This window comes from Muntiacus reevesi, chromosome 20 (genome assembly GCF_963930625.1).
Source record: "Muntiacus reevesi chromosome 20, mMunRee1.1, whole genome shotgun sequence".
Classification (NCBI taxonomy): Eukaryota; Metazoa; Chordata; class Mammalia; order Artiodactyla; family Cervidae; genus Muntiacus; species Muntiacus reevesi.
Window position 1 is genome coordinate 9,990,611 of NC_089268.1, and position 18,931 is coordinate 10,009,541.

Genomic DNA, 18,931 nt, shown 5'->3' on the forward strand with positions numbered 1-18,931 from the left:
CAGCTCTTTCTCCCCCTCCTACGGCAGGCGCTCAGCACCTCTGGGAGCCTTTGGGGCCTCGAGGGGGGCAGAAATGGGGCAGGAGAAAGCGGCCCCCACTTCTTACTACCCAGAGCCCAGGCACACATCTTTTGAGTTCAGGCTGCAGGGCAGCGTCATCACACCGTGTTATAAAGTGGAAACTGAGGGTCCAAGGTGTGTGGTTTGCCCGAGGCCGCTCCCGCCTTCTCCTGCAGACCATGTTTCCCTGGCCAGTGCTTAATAACTCTGCACGTTGCCTCTCCTTACACATTGCTTTGAGGGGAGAGGAAAGAACCACGGACGAGAACCACATCCATTTTTAATAAGTATTTATTTATCCAACAGTTTCAGCCCTGATAGTGAAGTCTGCTGCAGTTTCTTCTGGCTGGAGCCTGCTTATGAGACCTGCTTTGCCACGGGGCAGGCGCTGGGATTCCAGGCCCGCCCATCACCCCAGACATCAGAGGAAATGAGAGAGTATTGCTCAAATGAGGGAGACTGGTGCTTTATTAAGGAAACAAAAAAGACCAGTAAGACCAGAGAGAGCTGCTTAACGCCTTTTGGAGGCAGCTGTTCCATCTCCTCGGCTCACCCCCTCCACGGCCCGCCACGGACGAGAGCCTGCGGGGATGCAGCTCAGCCAGAGGGGCTCCCGGCCCTGAGCTCATCAGGCCCCTGCGAGGGTTTGGGGGTGCTCCGCAGCGGGGAGGGCGGGGTGCTGGGTTGGCCTCACCCCTACCTGGAGCCCAGCAGCAGAGGTTCCAGCAAATCGCCCTGGGGCGGGGAGGCGGGGTGGTCACCGTCAACTCAGCGATCCTCACCCACCGGGAGTTCCAGGCTCCCCAGGGCCGCCCGACTGGCCTCTCCGCAGGGTTCCTTCTGGGAGGTCACCCCACCTGCTCAGGCCCCCAGCCAGAGCTGTGTCTAAACAGTTCTCCTAGAGTACTTAGTTCTAACTTACAGCCCATTCCCCTCGGGATCACAGGCCCCACCCAGCTCAAGGAGGCTTTCTCCCTCACTCCTGGGATCCCCAGGAACACCCCGCAAAGGCACATGACCAAGCTGCTCCCCACACCCTGCCGCCCCAGCCTGCCACCCCAAACCACCTCCCGCAGGTGTGGTGGGCCCACCAGGCGCACACTTGCTCTGCAGGGGCTCATGGCCCCTGCGCTTTTATTTCTTCATGAAAAACCAACCCCTCTCCTCTTTCTGCCAGCAACACTGGGCAGAGCGGATAGGCCAGATGCAGCGGCAGCTGCCCCGTCTCCTCTCCTTGCCCTCTGAGGACGCTCACGTTTTCCCACAGAGCACATCTCTGCAGTCTCACACCTTTGAACCAAGGTCAGGAGGCGGGTGAGTCAAGGCAAGTGTGAATTCAGCACCAGCAGGGCGTGGCCCTCTCGCGTCCCGGAGTGGACTGGCCTGGGACAGGCTGATTAGGTACCGGCCCCAGCCCAGAGTTTATCGCTCTGAGTCAGAGAAGGAAGAGGGCTTAGTCCATCTCCACACCAGCATATCTTCCCCGGCCACGCGGTGGGACTCCGTCTGGATCCGGGATTCGTTGGAGGCCAGGAACTCCACCGCCCGGTCCCACACCCGCTTCATGCGCCTCCTGCGGAGAGGGGGAGGGGAGGGTCAGGAGGCCAGCCGGCCCAGGGCTGCCAAGGGAGCTGGGCTGTGGATGCCCTCTGTACCAAAGCTGGGAGAGCACCCCGAATTTATCTATCTGCAGGAAGAGTGGTCAGGTGCTAACAGGACTCGTGCAGAAGAGAGAAATTTCATGAGCCCAGAGAAAAGCTTCCTCAACCATCTCTGCTCCAAAAGCTTTCAATTAAAGGGAGCTGAAAGGGGCTGCAGCCCCCCACCCCAGGCGTCCAAGTGGGAAGACTCTTGCTAGGACTTGATACCGCGGCAGGCCCACTGCCCCCCTCCAGTGCGGGCTGCATTTTAATGTCTCGTGTGGGCTAATTAGAGAGTGACCACTGGGCTGTTGAGTCCAGACTCCACAGCACTTCAGGGGATGGGGCTGAACTAAGCCTGCAGTGGGGGAGGCCTGGACGTTGGAGCTGCCTGTGGAGACAGAGCCCCCAGATTGGGCTGTCTTTGCAGTGACCAGAGTCCCTGCTCTTTGAGGTCCCCGGGGCCCTGCACCCCCTCAGACAGCCTCCTATTTCCTCTTTGCTCCTTTAGACCAGACAGGAAGATCCCAGGGTGGTGGGGGAGGGCTGCTCTGACATCTACCCTTCGGTGAGACCCAGCCTCATGTCTGACTGCAGACCACTCCCCAGCACCCCAAGCATGCAGTGAAATGTGGGGGTGTGTGGAGCAGGGTGTTCAGCGGGGAGTGCAGATGGAGGGAAGCTCCGGAGGTGGCCCCTGACTCAGAAGGCAGAGCAGGGTCTCAGGGCTTTCTTCCAGGGGGGTCAGGTCCAAACTCCTGGGCTGTTCAGCAGTCCTCACTTGGTTGGTCTGGCTCTGGCCACAGCGCCCCGGGGACTGAGACCTTCACGGTGGGCTCCTGAGCTGGGAGGGACGGTGGCCTCACTCAGCCCCTTCCCAGGCCACCCATTACCAGGTGATGAACAAGCTGCCCTGCATGCCTCCCTGAACAAGCTCTTCAGATCTCCCTCACTGCCCACAAGCAGGCCCTCTCCACAGGGCAGCGTGCCCACGCAAGGCTGACTGACCGCCTGTGTCCCCATGAGCCAAGGGCTCGGCTGCCCTGACCGAGTGGCCACGAGCGGCCTCCCCGAGAGCTGGAGGGCTGTGGGGGTCTCGTGTGGGGGCCCAATGGCTAGGATAACTGGTCATCCTACACCGTGTCGGTCTGCGGGAGGCTCCTGGGCCGGGGTGGACGTGAGGGCCTCAGCATCCTCACATCAGAAAGGGGCCTGTGCAAGCTCTGCTTCTCCAGCTCCTCCTGGACGGACAACCAGAGCCTGGCAATGGGAGCAGAAAGGCACCAGCCCACGGCCTCCGAGCAGGTTCCCTGCCGTCCTTGTGCCTCGCGGTTCTCAGCTGTAAAGTGGGGTCCTCACTGTTGCCCCACCCAGGACCATGCTGAGGGTGGAGCGTGAGAGCCGCACCCATGGAGGGCTCAGAGCAGCACCTAGCCCACGGAAAGTACCCAGCGAGGGGGACTGCTTAGTACCACCCGAGAGGGCGGCATCTGGCTGGAGAACTGGGCAGAGTCTGAGCCCACACTGCGGTGGGCCCTCCCTGCTGGCCGCCTCCTGGGACTCTCCCCTGATTCTAGCCCACCCCTGGTTTTGTCAGGGATCCATCCAGCATCTGCAGCCCACAGGGACAGAGGTCCCGGAGTCGTGCATGACAGTGGCCGGCCAACTCCTCCCACGAGCCGTGAGCCCATTCACTGCTGCGAAACGCTGTTTCCAAGTACAGGCGTGTGCATTTGTGTATGGGAACTGGACTGTGCTAGCTTAGGTAAGATGTGTTTCTGACTGTGCATCATGGCTAAAGTCATATGAAAAACAACCTCCTCTTCCTCGCCAGTAACTGATTCAAGGAGAGATGAGTCCCTGGCCAGTGGAACCTCAGAGCTGCGTCCCTAGTGGCTTCTGGGGATGCTTTCCCTTGCTCAGGAGAGTGGCAGGGGGCCCACCCCTCCTCTGCCGGCTACACAGCCAGCGCTGCTCTGCCTGTCAACCACCACTCTGCGCCCACGTGGACCTCCCACCAGCTGATAGCATCCAGAGGGCAGGAGCAGGAGAGTCCCAGAACGGTGGAACCAGAGACCTGACCATTCTGTCCCTGACCTCCATTCATGGAGCCCCATCAGGCCCTTCCCCGCAAAGCCACTCAGGGAGGAGAGGAGACCGAGGACGCAGTGCAGAGGCAACGCTCACAGTGCTGCCGTCTCCAGAGCAGGGGGACCACGCCTCTGCACCGCGCGCCCGCATTCTGCCCTAACGAGTGATGGCAGGGGGCAGAGGTGGGGATGGAGCCTCACGCCGGGACCCCGGGGCTGACGGCCCCCGCCCTGCAGACTCCCGCGGTGCTCAGCGAGGTCTGGCCGGGGACTCACCGGCTCTGCGGCGGGATCAGGGTGTCGCGCACGTGCAGGATGCCCACGTAGGGGTAGCGCTCCATGTCCTGCTCCCAGTCCACGTAGTGGTCCTGGACCACGTCTGCGGGACAGAGGGTGCTGTTCAGGGCGAGGCCCCTTGGCGGGGGGGCCAGCAGCCCTCTCCCGGGGGCCACGCACCTATGATCTTCTTCACCATCTCATACATGGCCTGCTCCTCCTCTTCCAACTTCCGCCACCGGTACTTCAGGAGGATTAGGAGCCCCCACAGGAACGCCAAGCCTGGGAAGGGACACGGCGTGGTTAATCCTGCCCGTCCCTTTCCCCGGCCAGGAGCCCACTGGCTCTCATGGGGCAGGTGGCTGTGCTGAAGGCCGAGGGGGTGGCGTCCCTACTGTGTCAGACCCGGGCTAGCAAGCAAGAAACGGAAGATGGGAAATGCGGGGTCGGGGAGGAGACAAGCTATTAAGTGGTCATCTTCCTCCCGCCGGCTGTCACCAGAGCGGCGTCCTAGTCCTCCTCCCAGCCACATCCTGGGCTTTCATCTTCTCCCTTGTGAACCAGAACTCGCATTCATACATATATACATGCCAGGCCCTTTGTATTCGAGATGCTGCTGCCGATAATGATGTCTGTGCCTGCCTGCGTCAGGAAGGGAGCCGTGCGCACGCCCAGATGGCCTGTGATTTGTAAGCCGGCTCTCTCTGCAGTCAGGCAGCTTCTGTGACATGGGCTTTCGCCTTCAGAGACACCCCGAGGTCTCCGCTCAAAGGCAGCCCCTGATGTCAGGAGACTCCCCTTTGCTGCTCAGAGCCCTGGGCCTGGCTCACTTTCATCAGGCGTCTGCAGCTCCCCAGCAGGTGCTTACATTGTTCAGAGAGTAAAATCAGGCCAAGCTCCAGCTGCGTCTTCCCTGCCATGCGGCCTGCACTCTGGAGCCCCAGGAAGGACGATGCCCAACTCCAGTCCAGGCCGGGTGCCCCTTTGGGACGCTGATGGCCCCCACCCCACATCAAGATTTTCTAGTTAATCTTTGTGCGCCAGCTGCCGGGTCTCCAAAAGAAAGCCGACCAGGACAGTGGTGGACCGGATCATTTCCGTTTCACTAGACAGACCTCAGGTTCACTGGGCAGAAATGAACTCTGCGGGCCTGGGTTTCTAGACCTTGTCTCCCGTGCCCCAAAGTGTTGCTGAGCCCCGGGAGGCGCCGGGGGCGGGGCAGGGGGACAGGGCGGCAGGACTTACACCAGAAGAAGATGAGCACGTTGGTGACAGCTGTGAGCAGGGCGCGGCTCAGGCGGCAGCCAACACCCATGCGGGGCCGCGAGGACTCCAGGCAGACCACCTTGTCCACCGTGGTCACCAGCTCAGACGGGTCCTCCCCTTTCAACCTGAGATGGGACACAGGGCTGTAAACAGGCTCAAAAGCCCCGAGGAGCCACCGTAGAGGCCTCCGTTTCAGCAGAAAGAGGAAGGAGGGGCTGGGAAGCCTCCACTTGCTGATAAAATAGACTTGGTACCCTGGCTGCACTCTTTCCAGAAATTTCCCACGTTGGCTACTTAGAAAGAATAAAGCTTTAAAGACGGCAGCAGGCTTGAACCCCTGCCGCTAAAGTGACGCCCCCCTCTGTTGGGTCGTTGACAACCCCTCTCAGCGTGTGGAAGATTAAACTGTAAATTGGATTCCCACCTCCCAGCACAGAGAAATGGAAATGTTTACAGGATCGCTGGCTTTGCGAGGCATGGGGAGGGACTGAAACAGTCTGGGAGCGGGTGCTTCTCCTTGGTGATGAGGAGGCTCGTCAGCTGTTTAAGTGCAGAGGCCACAGGGCGCCACAAGGCCCTGGAGCACGAAGAGGCCCGGCTCCCAGAGGCCAGACCCCAGTCCCAGTGAAGGGGGCAGCGGGACGCTGGGAGACGCCACTGACCCCCGTCCTTCTAGGAGGTGACAAGTCCCTGCTCTGGATGGCACAGTAAACGGCTGGTGCTTGAACTGTCGGGATTTCTCATGACCGACTTCTTCTTAAAAAAAATCTTTACGTTGAAGTATATTGATTTACAATGTCACGTCAATTACTACTGTAGAGCAAAGTCCCACGACCTACTTCTAATGCTTGTTGTGGGGGCCGGCTCAAGCCAGGCTGCCCCCTCCAACGGGAGAAGGCGGTGTCATCATTCCTGGGTTGGCAGCTTTAGTGTGTGCTGCCGAGGATAAAAATCTGTGTTCTTTGCCTTTTCTAACACTCGGGAAAATCGCTCAGCCACTCAGGGAAGCTTTATTATTATTTTTTTTTAAAGTCAATGAATTCTAATGCCATGCATCCAGTTATCAAGCTTCAGGCTCAGCTGCCCGAGGGGCTTCTGCTGGCTGCACTGCTGATGGAATTAGTAATTTGAGTGGATTAGAGAGGAAGAGAACAAAACCCCAGAGTGTGCTTTAATATCAGCAGCTGTAACCTGAACAGAGGCCTGACGAACCCTGAGGAGTGGGGGGTGACGAGGCAGGGTCTCCCCAGCAGGGGACTCCCGAGTCTGCAAGTGGCTGGTGCCCCCACCCCTGGCTGAGGAGCCGGTCGGGGGCCTTGCAGGAGGGTGAAGAGTGCACTGTTTCTGCGAACCATGCTCGCCAGGGACAGAACAGGCCAAACTGCCCAGCTGGAATAAAACCCAGTCTCTCCATTTACAGTTTCCATACTGAGTGAAACCAACATACAGAATTGCCTCATCTGCAAATGAAAACTAGCACCAAGGAAAGACAGAGCAGAAAAATGCCTTCTCCAGCAACCACAGGGGCCAGCGATGGGAGGGCCCAGCCTGGGTTACTTCAAACAGGTGTAGCTGGACTGCCAGGCAGTCACCCTGACACCTGGATTTTCACGTCTCAGCCTAAACTGCTCCTCCCGTGGCATTGCTGACCCTTCTCTCTACGCTGCCCAGCTTCAGGCCCGGCCCTTGACGACTCAGCTGGGAGACCCGGCCTCCACCTCCGGGCCCCAGACGCCAGAGCCGCCGGGTGAGGACAGGGTCTCACTCACCAGATGCCCACGTCCTTGTTACTGCTCAGTATCCAGGTCAGCGCGGCTTCAAACTTGGTGGAGGAGCTGCTGGTCACGTTCTGTGGGAGGGGGCGGGGAGATTAGCGCTCCATCTGGGCGGAGCAGCGGGAACGTGACGGTCCTGCTGGGTTGCAGAAGCCCCCTCGGTGTCCCCCGCGTGCCCCCAAGCCCCGCTCTGCTAAACGCAGAGCAAACTGGCGGGATGGCGATCTGGGGCAGATGATCCCAGAGAAGAAGCTGTTGGAGGAGGTGATGCGGAAGTGTGCACGGGAAAATGGGGCAGGTCTGCGGCAGCCGGAGGAATGCAATTTCCTCAAGGACGGCGGCGCCAGACCAGAGAGCTGGCAGCTCATCTGGAGGGACACGGAAGAAAACGTGGGGGTGGGGGCCCTCCCTGCGGCCAGAGCTGGCCGTGTGGCCTCGGGCAAAGGCCCTCCTCTCTCCGGGCCCCAGGTGCCTCATCTGTGAAACGAAAGCTGGACGAGGTGACCCCTTGGGTTTCTGCCAGTTCCAGAAACCTACAATTCTGTCATCCTGAGGCCACATCGAAAATCAAACGGACCCGAAGCAACCCGCACAGTGATCCTGAGGGGAAGTTGAATGGCAGGTGACATGTCCTAAACAAGCTGCTGCGAGAGGAAAATGAGCCAGAAGAGTGAGCCCAGGGCCGCTCCGGGAAGGGGCAGGGCAGCGGCCCAGCCAGCTGGGGGGCAGCAGGTCAGGAGAGAGCTGCCTGCAGGCCGGCCCCGGCTCTCAGCTCACCCTGGGCCCAGTCACCCCACTGCTGCCTTAACTTCAGGGAGCTGAGCACTCAACTGCGTTTAAAAAAAAAAAAATTTTTTTTTTTAAACGGGAAAGCAAACAAGCCAAAAAGCAAACACAAAATGAGGAAAAAAACAAAACAAAACGCAGGGCTTGAAAGATCAATACAGAAGCACCAGGACCTCTGGGGAATGGACACACACGCCAGCCTACTTACTGCTATATATTCCTGGGCTTCCATGACAGGAATGCACTTGCTCTTTAGCTTCTCTGGATTTCCACATTCAAAATTACCTAGGAGGGGGAAAAACACACATTCAAACACAAAGAGGTGAAAAAAATGCACCTGGCAACCAACTGCACACGGCAGCAAGAATCAAGCCATCAGCTCTGACGGGGAGCGTGTGGCCCGCCGGCCCTGACAGCTGTGGGGCATCTTCACTGTGCAGCAAGATCAAAAGCCACTTAGCTTGGATCGAGGCCAGATCATTAAAACCTGACCTGCAAAGCAGTGCAGCGATTTGCATTAAATGACTAAAAAGCTGCCCAATACCAAGGTCTGTTTGCAATTGATCCCTAAAAGGATCAGACAGACAGCTCTGGAAGGTACTGGGATGGGACTATAAATAGATGCAGTCTGGGAAAAAGAAAGGCAGGGAGGCCACTGCACTGCAGGGTTTCTGACTCGTGGCACAGGCTGGTGACCTAGAATGCCAGGTTTCCAGGGGCCCTGGGGAGCGATGGCCAAGGAAGAAGAGGTGTCTGTGTGCTGGGACCCCGGCCCGGTGCTACAAAGCCCTCTGCCGAGCACCCTGGGCAGCCGGCTCTCACTTAGGGTGGAGCTGGGAGCCTCGCCCTTCGTCTGGCCCAGGCTTCCAGGCCCGGCCCACGGAGCAGCCCCTCTGAAAAGACCCCAGCCATGGGGGCCTCGTTTAGCCAGATCGGCTGGCTCTGGGGTCCCGCCACAGACCTTAGCTCCCGATGGCCCGCTGTGGCTCACCCGGCAGCAGCTGCTTTGCCACGAGACCCCGCGGGAGCAGGGACTGTGCGACGCTGGGCCTTAACCCCTCACCGGCCTGACTGTCCTCAGCCTGGCACAGCCTGGGCCCCGGAGGGCCAGTCTGTATGTGTCTGTGTGCTGGGGAGAGAGTGGCTGAAGCTAACACTACAAAAACCCTGAGAATGGGGATGGGGAGGAAAGTTGGAGGGGGGATCGGGATGGGAAACACATGTAAATCCAAGGCTGATTCATGTCAATGTATGGCAAAAACCACTACAATACTGTAAAGTAATTAGCCTCCGACTAATTAAAATTTTAAAAAAAAATTACAAAAATCCTGAGAATGAACTGAAGCCTGCTCCTCGTCCCCCAGCAACCAGATCTTCCTACTTCAAAGCTGGCCTCGTCCTTCCAGGCCCCCCGAGACCCAGCTGGCTTCTCCCGTGCTCCCGCCCGACCCCAGACTGCTCCGCCCTGCTCAGGCCGCTGGGACCACTGCCAAGGTCTCCTGGTTTCCTCCTTTCCCCTTTCTCATCCATGTTTGGTCAACAAAGCTTTAAGATGATCCTGCTTAGATGACACTCTTCCACTCAAAGCGCTGTCTTCCTGCATCTGGCTGTCTGTCAATCCCCTGCTCCAAGCCTCCCTGGCCCTCCCTGCCTGCAGGATGGAGCCGCAATGGCCTGGCAACCATGGCTGACTGGGTGAGACTCACTCACACTCCCTATTTCTCCTTCCTCATTGCAGCTAACTGCTTCCATCCCCGACTCTGTAATTTCCTACCTCTTTGGCTCTGCCTTTCCCCAACAAATACGTATCTAGTCCCACCTGGGCTTGAACGCCTGGCACAGAGGCCCCCTCTCCTGTGACACTTTCCTGACCGTTCCAGCTAAAAGACACTGTGCCTCCCATAACTTCTAGCCTCTTGGTTCCCATCCACCAGCATTTTATATCACCCCGTGGTCAGCAGGGTGGGTGGCCTGTCTCTTCCACTGGACCACAGGCAGTCTGTGGACAGGATCCTTGAGTCACCTTGCATCCTGCAAAGGCCAGCTCAGTGCCCTGTCCACAGCTGACCTCCAACAGGAGGTAGGGGATGGAGTACGGCCAGAGAGTCTGCACTCCTCTGCAGCCTGTCTCAGTGAGAGGCAAACCCTCAGAAGACAGCGGGTACCAGGCCCCCTGATGACAAGAGCCAGGAGCACATACGGAGGATGGGAGGGGGGAGAACTGTCTCCTAGGATCCATAGTTTAAGAGCGGAGCTCCTCAACGTTACCTCCTGGGGGCCTCAGTAAACCTCAGACTTTGATGCAATAGGTTTGAGATGAGCCCGAGATGCTGCATTTCTGATAAGCTCCTGGGTGACACTGAAGCTGCTGTCCTCAGACTACAACTGCGTCACAAAGCTTTCAAACGCGCCCTCTGGCCAGAATTTACACGCCAAACACCTGGGCTGTAACTGACTATGATGCTCTGAGCCCCAACCCCGCCTCTCCTCCAGGGAGCTCACAGAGGCCCCCGCGACCAGCCCGGTCCCCCACAGTCAGGAGGGAGGAGGTGCGGAGCTGAGGCCCACAGGCTTGGCCCCGAGGGCCGAGTACCAGTCCACTCAACCTTGACCTCCCGGTGACAATCTTAGACAAGGGCTGGCCCTGCAGGTGAGCGGTGCCCCTCGAACCTCCCGCAGACCGACGTCTGGTTTTTGTGATGAGGACCCTTAACACAGGCACACGCCCTGAGCGGACCCACGTCATCAGTGGTTCTGAGAGCCTCCTGGATACCAGGAGAGGACACAGTATAATGGTGCCACCTCAGGCCTCAAGGAACACGTTTACCAATGGAAACAGCGGCAGAGATTCCCGACAGCGGCGTTTCCAGGGGGTGTCTTGGGAGGGGGTTGAGAAGGCCCTCCTCTAGGGAGCAGCACTTGGTTTTCATTTAGTTAAGAAAACAGACCTAAGATCACTCAGTCAAATGGGGAGACTGAGGCCCTGAGATGTCAGGGACTGGTCCAGCATCCCACAGCCAGGGGGGACACTGGGATCCGTGACACCAGGACCCTGGAGGGCGGGACGGGCCTGAAGGTGCTCGGTCCACCACCCAGACCACGTGCTGCCTGCAGAAGCCTCTGCGCCTGAGCAAGCCGACCTGGGACAGGGAGGCCCTCCAGGTCGGAGTCCTAGACTCTGAGACGACCTGGGGCCAGGTTCCTTCCAACGCAGCACGGACCCCCAGAACACCAGGTGGAGGGTGCCCCAGAGAACGGGATGACCTGCTCAAAGGCCTATGCGTGTGCCCGGACCCCCGGGGCCTTCAGGAATCTGCGTTTTGCTCGGCTGCAAGGCTTACACGGGATGTGCCTGTGGGGGACGTGGGGAAGGTGAGGCGTGTCTCCCGGGAGACACCCACGGCTCCTCGGCCTTGGCCCGCAGCCCGCTGAGAAGGCGTGTGCCTGGGGAAACGTACTCACCCGCCTGGATGGCCAGGAAGTTGTATAGCTCGTGCAGCAGCTCCAGCAGGGCCGCCTTCTGCTTGGCCTGACAGAACTGGAAGGGCACAGGACATGCGGTCAGCAAGGCGTGTGGGAGAGGGACCTGGCTGCCTGCAGTCATCTCCTCAGCCACCCCGTTGAGAGCTAGGCCGCAAGGACAGCCTCACACCCAAAAGCACGATGACAGCAAGTGCTGCCAAGAGGTGGGCCCAGGAGTCAGGTCGATAAACACCAGGCTGACTGACTGCAAAGAACGCCGTGAACGCACAGGCAGACTGACGGCAGGCACAGCGACAGCTGAGGGCCTGACATTCTGCAGGCGCCCCGGCCCCGGTCCCGGTGCCCGCTGGGATAAAGGCCACTAGCCGTGGGGGGCAGGCAGCACCCGTCTCCTCGGAGGGCAAAGCCAATGCCGCACGGTGCAGTCTGGTCTCCCCCGGGGCCGCTCCCGTCACGTTTTTGAAGAGTCAAGTATCTACAGTCTGCCTGTGGGTTGTCTACTTTATGTATTGCCTGCTGCAAATGTTTAATCTTAGATTCTTCTAGAAATGGAAAATTTAGAGGAATCTAAGCTGTCGGGAGGAAAATGTCACCTGTGGGAAGAGGCACACCTGCGCACCCACTCCCGCAGCACCCGTGACAGCAGGGACGCCGTTCAGCTAGACTCGCTGCATTTGGAACATTTAAAAAGGCTGCTTTTCTTTGCGCGTGGATGACAGGCTGGGTGCTGTGCGGAGTGGTCTGTGTGTGAACCCTGAATCCTTACCACACCCCTCCCTGTACCCCGAGTTCTCAGGTGAGTGGCCCAAAGTTTAGAGACCAGAAGTGGCCACTAAGATCCCAAAGCTCGTAGGTGGAGGAGCCTCATGGGAGTGTCGCCAGTGGACTCCAAGTGCACTCCCCCGCTCCAGACCGCTTCCAGGCTGTCACCGGGCACAGCCCTGGACCGGAAGTCAGAGGTCTGGGCTCTAGACCGGGCTCTGCAGCTAGACAAGAAACCAAGATTGTTTTCCTTCTCTGGGCTCATGTGCTGCCCTGATCTAATTTGGTTTTGAATAGTCTCAGCGGCCAGCTTTGTCCCTTCATGTGGCCTAAAGGCCCTGATGACTTAACAAGGTACCAAACGATGTAACCAAGATTTACGCACGAGACTCTAAATGTCCAAAACAACTCACATGCCTACTAGCAGAGTCAGAAACCCCAACTACTTTTTAAAGACGATTTAATGATATTGACAAAGCTGATAATTGTCAAATATAGCTAAATATACAGAGACCCCAATTCTATAAACACATACATACACAGAGAGGGAAGGTAGGAGGAGAAGCTCCCCAAACATTAATGGTGATTATCTGTAGGTGTCAGACCCAAGGGTGATTCTTGTCCTATTTTTCGAACTTACAGCACATCATTGTCACAATCGGGAAAATAAGCAGGAGCAATTATACTGTTCCGAACTCATAGACATTTAGGCAAAGCAAGGCCGAAAGGACAGGAGGTACCAGACCATGTGACAGCCTGATTAAGATAACACACCCACTGCCAGCCCAACCCCAAGGATTCCACAAGACAAAAGCAGAAAGCATGACAAGACTTGCAGAGAGCTGAGACTGGGCGGGGCGGGGGGGGGGGACACCTGTCTCTAAAACCCAAATGCCCCTCTGGGTTTTCGGTGAGCTTGAGCCACAGAAAGTGTGAGGCTTTCAATAAGAAACTCAAGTTGAAAAGTGCCCCCTGAACCGCCTGCTCCCACACGCATCCTCCCTGATGGCCGAGCGTGCCCCACGGAAGCTCAGCACAGCAGAACCTAGCACCGAGCCTGCAGGGAGCCTGAGATGTCCTGGGCGGGGACTCGCCTGGCCAGGCTGGGCACGTCTTTAGCGAGGAGCTGGATGGTGCCTGACGGCTCACGCACTGGGAATGAGCGCATCCCCCCATCGAGGATGACCCCGGAGGGAATCTGCCCTCCGTCGCGGGTCTGACACACTCACAGGTGTGCGGGACCAAGAACAGAAACCAGGGAACCCGTTTCTAAACAGAAGACAAACGAAACTAGTATCGCCAGAGAAGTCTCGCAGAAACGAAATTTTTGTTCCCGTTTGTTTTCTGTCTTGAAAAGTCTAGTTTCCCCTTCTGGCCATGTTTCTGGGTCACTTCCTTTAATCATCAACTGCAGTTTTTACGATAGAAGGCAGATTATACTTATTATGAGTCTGTTTTTATAAAACAGTAGGGAAGCAAAGATATCTGGTGGATGAAAGCAATAAATACGTGTAATAAAAACACCCCCAAATATGACACAGCAGAAGCCGAAGAGAAATAAAACCGCTTGTCTGCATCAGGATGCCACTTCATTAACATGGGTAACATGGGCCTGGGGATGAGTGTGTGTGACTCCTTTCCTGGCCTTCTCCCCATGCCCCCAACTGCCAGAGATGTGCCCTGAGGGCTGGGGGAGGCCTGGAGTTGCACACTTAATAATTAGACTACTAAGTCATGCCTCTGGCAGCACAAGGCTCTGCCTGGCAGGATTTATGACTTGAAAATTTACAGCCTCTTATCTTCCCCAGACTACTACCTGTACTGGTGGCCTCCCAGCTCCTTGCTAATGCCATTTCCATGACTCGTAAATGGACAGGGCGGCTCACCTTCCCCAAGTATTATTTGTAGGGAACATTAAAGTGTCACAAAACCAATCTATAGACTAAGAGAACTAACTCCACTTCAGATGTGTTTAAAACAACCCCTTGATGACGTTTCAAATCACAACAGCATTTTCAGAGACAGAGAGGAACGACCTGAGAATGTGGAATTGAGAACCTGGCCTCCTGGTGCTTGAAAAGCTGCCTGCCCTCCCTCCCAAAGCCAGGGAGCTTGAGAGGTCCCTCAACCACCACCCACCACATCCCCCCAGACAGACTTCGGCAGAAGATCAAAGCCCTTGATGCTGCGATTGATGGGAGAGCTCCTATAACAAGTCAGGGGTTGGATCTTGGGAGTTCAAATTCTGTTTCAAGTACTCCTTCACTGCCACAATGGAGTCTGACACGTACATCACAGAAGATGATATGGTTCTGGTATGTTGCAGGAAGCACTCCTGAAAATGATCCTTTTATGATCTTTTTCTGGGCAAGTTTACCTCCCAGTGGAGGCTAACGTCCTTGGGAGGAATAGCGAAAGCTAGAAAAACTCAAACTCACCTCATCTGTTTTTGTCTCACAGTCCACTGGCAGTAATTTCACTGAGACCAAGAAAAGAAATAGAGGAAATTAAAAGTGTGGGTTTTGGAAAAGGGTACAAAAAAGGATCATTCTCAAAATTCAGAGGAAGTAAAACATTACCAACAAAACGGTGGGGATTAGAAGGATATCCTCTAAATGAAGCATTTTAAAAATGTAGGCAGTAAAATGTAAAAGGGTTCTCAATCCTGGATTAAGAATTAGGACACCTGTTTTCCAATCTCAGGGAAAAATGATTAGCCACAGGATATCGGGTAACTACTCACTTAACCACTCTGAACCTCTGGTTTCTTCATCAGAACATGGGATCACTAAAGCCTTCCTAGCTTAATTTAGACTGATTGTCAAACAAGACAACATATATGGTGGTTCTGTAAACTGTAAACAATGTTATGTTAAACATGATTAATACCATCATGGGAGGTGAATTCCAGGTAAATTCCCAGGATTTATCCAAGAGCTGTTGTCTTAAAGCATCTCAGCAATGAGTATGACAGTATACTGTTTTTTAACATCACCAATGTAGTTACAGTTAGAACCAGTACAGTACCATGACACTCCTGGGTCTATTTAATTTCTCCAGCAAATGGACAACCTGCTCTCATAGTCAAGAAATTATCTAAGTGTGTGCGTAAGTCTGGGATCCCCGTGCCCACAGACTTCCTCATACACCCAAATATCCATCTGCTGCAACGGCTAAGACATAATTTAGCTTTTCCCTGCATTTTGTCTGTTCATGCTAGGCATGGAAAAATGTGGCCTGGGCTCAAGGCTATGAACAGTATTAATCACATTCATTCTTTGTAAAGAATATTAAAAGCTGGTGAACTAAAGGGTCACTTTATACTTAAATTTATAAAGAAATGATCGCTCTGCTGTTTCCTATTAGTCTAGAGAATTCTGGAAGAAGCAAATTTCCCTTTTAGAAAACACACAGATCCTTAACTATTCGTTAACATACTGTATCTGGCAGATCTCATTCTGCCATGTCTCATCACAGAACTAACTGGACAGAGGCATGGCTGGGAATATCCTTGAGTCACAGGACCCTCTCTTAACACATTTCATGAAGGTGCTGGAAACAGTGATAAATGCCACCATTTACATCAGTTTAAACTCTTTAAAGGCTCTTGCACGCCTGTCTGGGGCAGGATTCATATAATCTCCTTTTGACATCCAGTGGGTCCCCTGGGCCAAAGAAGAGGAGGATGTGGTCTTTTTGGTGCTGCGAAGCTGGAACCCCAATCAGAACCTATCTCTGAGTGGGTGACCCAGGGCACTGGCATGTGAATGAGCAAGAAATCAAAAGGGAGGGCAGAGCTCAAAAGGAGTGGGGATGGGCCTTTAGAGGGCTGTGCTAGAGGACTTTCTCTAGAGAGGGAAAAGTAAAAGTGACTGCGGAAAGACTGCTTCCCGCACGTGGTGGAAACGGAGGGCTAGGGCCGAAAGTAAGAATAGGAAGGAGTGAAGACAGAAATGATTGCAGATGCAGGAATCCCACAGATGGAGGAAGGAAAGTCTTAAGTTTGGAGGGAAAAAGATGGCCAGATATCTAACAGGCCCAGGACGTGCCGCCAGGCGCTGAGAGGCCCGGGGGTCGTTTCGGGGACACTCGCGCGCCCAGCGCCCTCCCCTGCGCCGGCCCGGGACGTACTGTTGTCCTCCGCCTCCTGCGGCGCCGAGGGCTTGCCCATCTTCACCCAGAGGATGCCCAGGAAGACGAGCAGCAGCCCCAGGCTGGCCCAGAGCAGGAGCCGTGACAGGCAGCGCTCCAGCCGCCGCCCCGCTTCGGGCCGGGCGCGCGCCGAGGCCGCCGGGCCGGCTCTCGTCACCCGCAGGCCCGGGCGCGGGTCGGGGCCAAGGAGGGCGGAGGGCGGCCGCGCCGAGGCCTGAGGCGCGGCCCACCAGCGCCGGAGCCCTGGGCTGGAGCCTGGCGCGGTCCTGCCGAACGGCCGGCCGTCCTCGTCCTCCTCGGAGCTACCCCGGGCCGAGGCGCGGCGTCTGAGCGGCGCGGGGCGGGCGAGGCCGCGGGTCCCGGACCAGGAGGCCGCAGGGGCTCCGAAGTCGCCGTAGGACCCGGGCGTCGCGTAGGCCGGGTCCGAGACCGGCGGGGAGAGCCAGGGCTCCGCCCGCGGGGAGGTCGCGGCGGGCCGGGCGCGCAGCGGCGCCTCCTCGCGCAGCCGGGCCTCCTCGCCCCGCGCCCGGGCCGCCTCCCGCGGCCGCTCCTCGCCGCGCAGCCGGGCCTCGCCGCGCAGGCGGCGCAGCTTGTTGCGGTAGACGTCCCGGGTGGTGTCGGTGATGGGGCCCGGCTGGAAGCCCAGGGCCTGCAGCTCCCGCCGCAGCTCCAGGTCCGACAGGCCGGCCATGACCAGGACACCGCCCCCGGCGCGCGCCGCACCCGGAACTGCTCCGCCCGCGGCCGCGGCGGAGCGGGCGGGGCTCCGCGCCATGACGGGAAGGTCAGTGGTGGCCGCCATGTTGGGACGTCTGTGACGGCCGACGTGTGGCCATGATGGTGAGGTCAGACTCGGCCTCCCAGGGCCACCATGTTGGGGAGGTCTGAGGGCTTTTATGGCGGGTTTTGTTTTTGGTTTTCTTTTCTCTTTCCCATCTTGCTCACTCCTTCTCCCTGTAAGACGAAGTGTTTTTCTCTCTGAATCCTCCACCCTTTGGTTGGGTGGAGGCATGGTGGTGGTAGTGTTAGGGAAGTAGTAGTTAGAATAGGGAAAAGAAGTTCGACAAGACAAAACCTGATGTCAGGTGAGTGTTAAAGCTCCTCTGTTTTTGTCTCGTCAAACAAAGATTTGGAGTGACGGACATTAAAGCCCCCTCGGCGTGTTACAGCTCTCGGGTCTTGGATAGACCGTGTTATACCTCTCAGGTCTCCAACAGACTGTGTTATAGCTCTTAGGTAAATCAGTGTTACAGCTCTATTTTATTTAGATAATAGCAGGACAATCCATATTCGAGGCGTGAGGGCAAGTAGATCCAAAGATGCGAAGACAAGAGCGCCCCATGGCGCGGGAGAGAGAGAGAGAAGAGAGCTTTGGCTCCTCTTTTTATATGTTTCTCTCTCCCTGGGCCTGTCTTGTGTAAATTGGGCCAGGCAGGAGTGCTGTTTGTTTTACCTGAGGTTCTCACTCTGGTCCTCGGACCTTCCTTTGTTCTATTTTCGTGGACTTTTCCCTTCCAGGTCTTTTACCCACTGCCATTCTGGACTCCTTTTCCCTATTCTAACTACCTAACAGTAGTTTAGTAGCTAAGTCGTGTCCAATTCTTGCAACCCCCATGGACTGTAGCTTCCCAGGCTCTTCTGTCCATGGGATTCTCCAGGCAAAAAGACTGAACTGAATTGCCATTTCCTTCTCCAGGGGATCTTCCTGACCCAGGAATTGAACCCAGGTCTCCTGCATTGCAGGCAGATTCTTTACTGATTGAACTAAGAGGGAAGCCCTTTGAGGGAGGCATGGTAGGTGTGCAATAAAGTCATGTTGAGTTGCTTAATGGTGACAAAACATTACCTGCCATATCAGTAAATGAAGGATCTAGCCACCACTTTACAGTCAGCCCCATTGGTGAGCCCTGAGGGAACAAACTCAGGGTGGAAACAAGGAATGCCCACCATCTAGCAGTCATCAAAGTGCAGCCACCCTCAAGGTGCAGCTTGAGGAAACTTTGGATGAGAAAACACAGGATACTAGCTCCAGATAACTGAGGTACATATCAAAGGAATAATTTCAGTGAGCTTAGCTTCTTGTATCTTCCCAAACATAGAAAAGTGCTAAATCTCTTAATTTGAGATATCTGATTTTCTTTTATTGACAGTAATCTTTTGTCACGACTTCCTGGTATTGTTGCAAAAACTCATATCATAGCTTCCTCTTCTGAACAGTTTTCTCAGGGTTAACTGAGAGGCTGTCTCCTGAGCTTACAGTCCTAAGAACGTCCACCAAATAAAACATAATTTTCAACCTTTAGGTTATGCATTTTTTTAGTCAATAATGGTGAAAAGAGGAACCCTGCCAAAAGTGGGGAGACAGAAACCTCTGCCTCTCTCCGAGCTTGGGGAGGGCTTTGTTTGGGTCGTGGAGTAGACCCCAGGGATGCTCTGGGACCCAGTACAACCTGGTCATGGTTGGCTGGCCTCTGTGTTTCCTGGCTTTTCACTCACTGACATTGAGCCCCAAGTGGGTGCAGGCCCTGCTCTCGGCCAGATGTTAGCCCAAAAGGAGCTCCTGCCATCCCATGATGACACCACATCCCATCATGAGGGCAGAAAGGCACATGCCCCTGGGCTCTGAGGGGCAGTTCAGGCC

The 18,931-nt window shown here is 56.1% G+C and overlaps 1 protein-coding gene across 1 annotated transcript; it reads right to left on the reverse strand.

Annotated features, from left to right (window-relative positions):
* Positions 1–333: 333 nt before the first annotated feature.
* On the reverse strand, positions 334–17,010 carry LEMD2 (LEM domain nuclear envelope protein 2). The gene is made up of 9 exons (XM_065912404.1): positions 16,270–17,010; positions 14,577–14,617; positions 11,356–11,431; positions 8,102–8,178; positions 7,102–7,181; positions 5,312–5,457; positions 4,247–4,348; positions 4,067–4,169; positions 334–1,633 (listed from the first exon to the last, which is right to left on the reverse strand). Exons 1-9 carry the CDS (start codon positions 16,979–16,981, stop codon positions 1,483–1,485), a joined length of 1,488 nt encoding a protein of 495 aa, XP_065768476.1. The 5' UTR covers positions 16,982–17,010; the 3' UTR covers positions 334–1,482.
* Between the last annotated feature and the right edge of the window lie 1,921 nt (positions 17,011–18,931).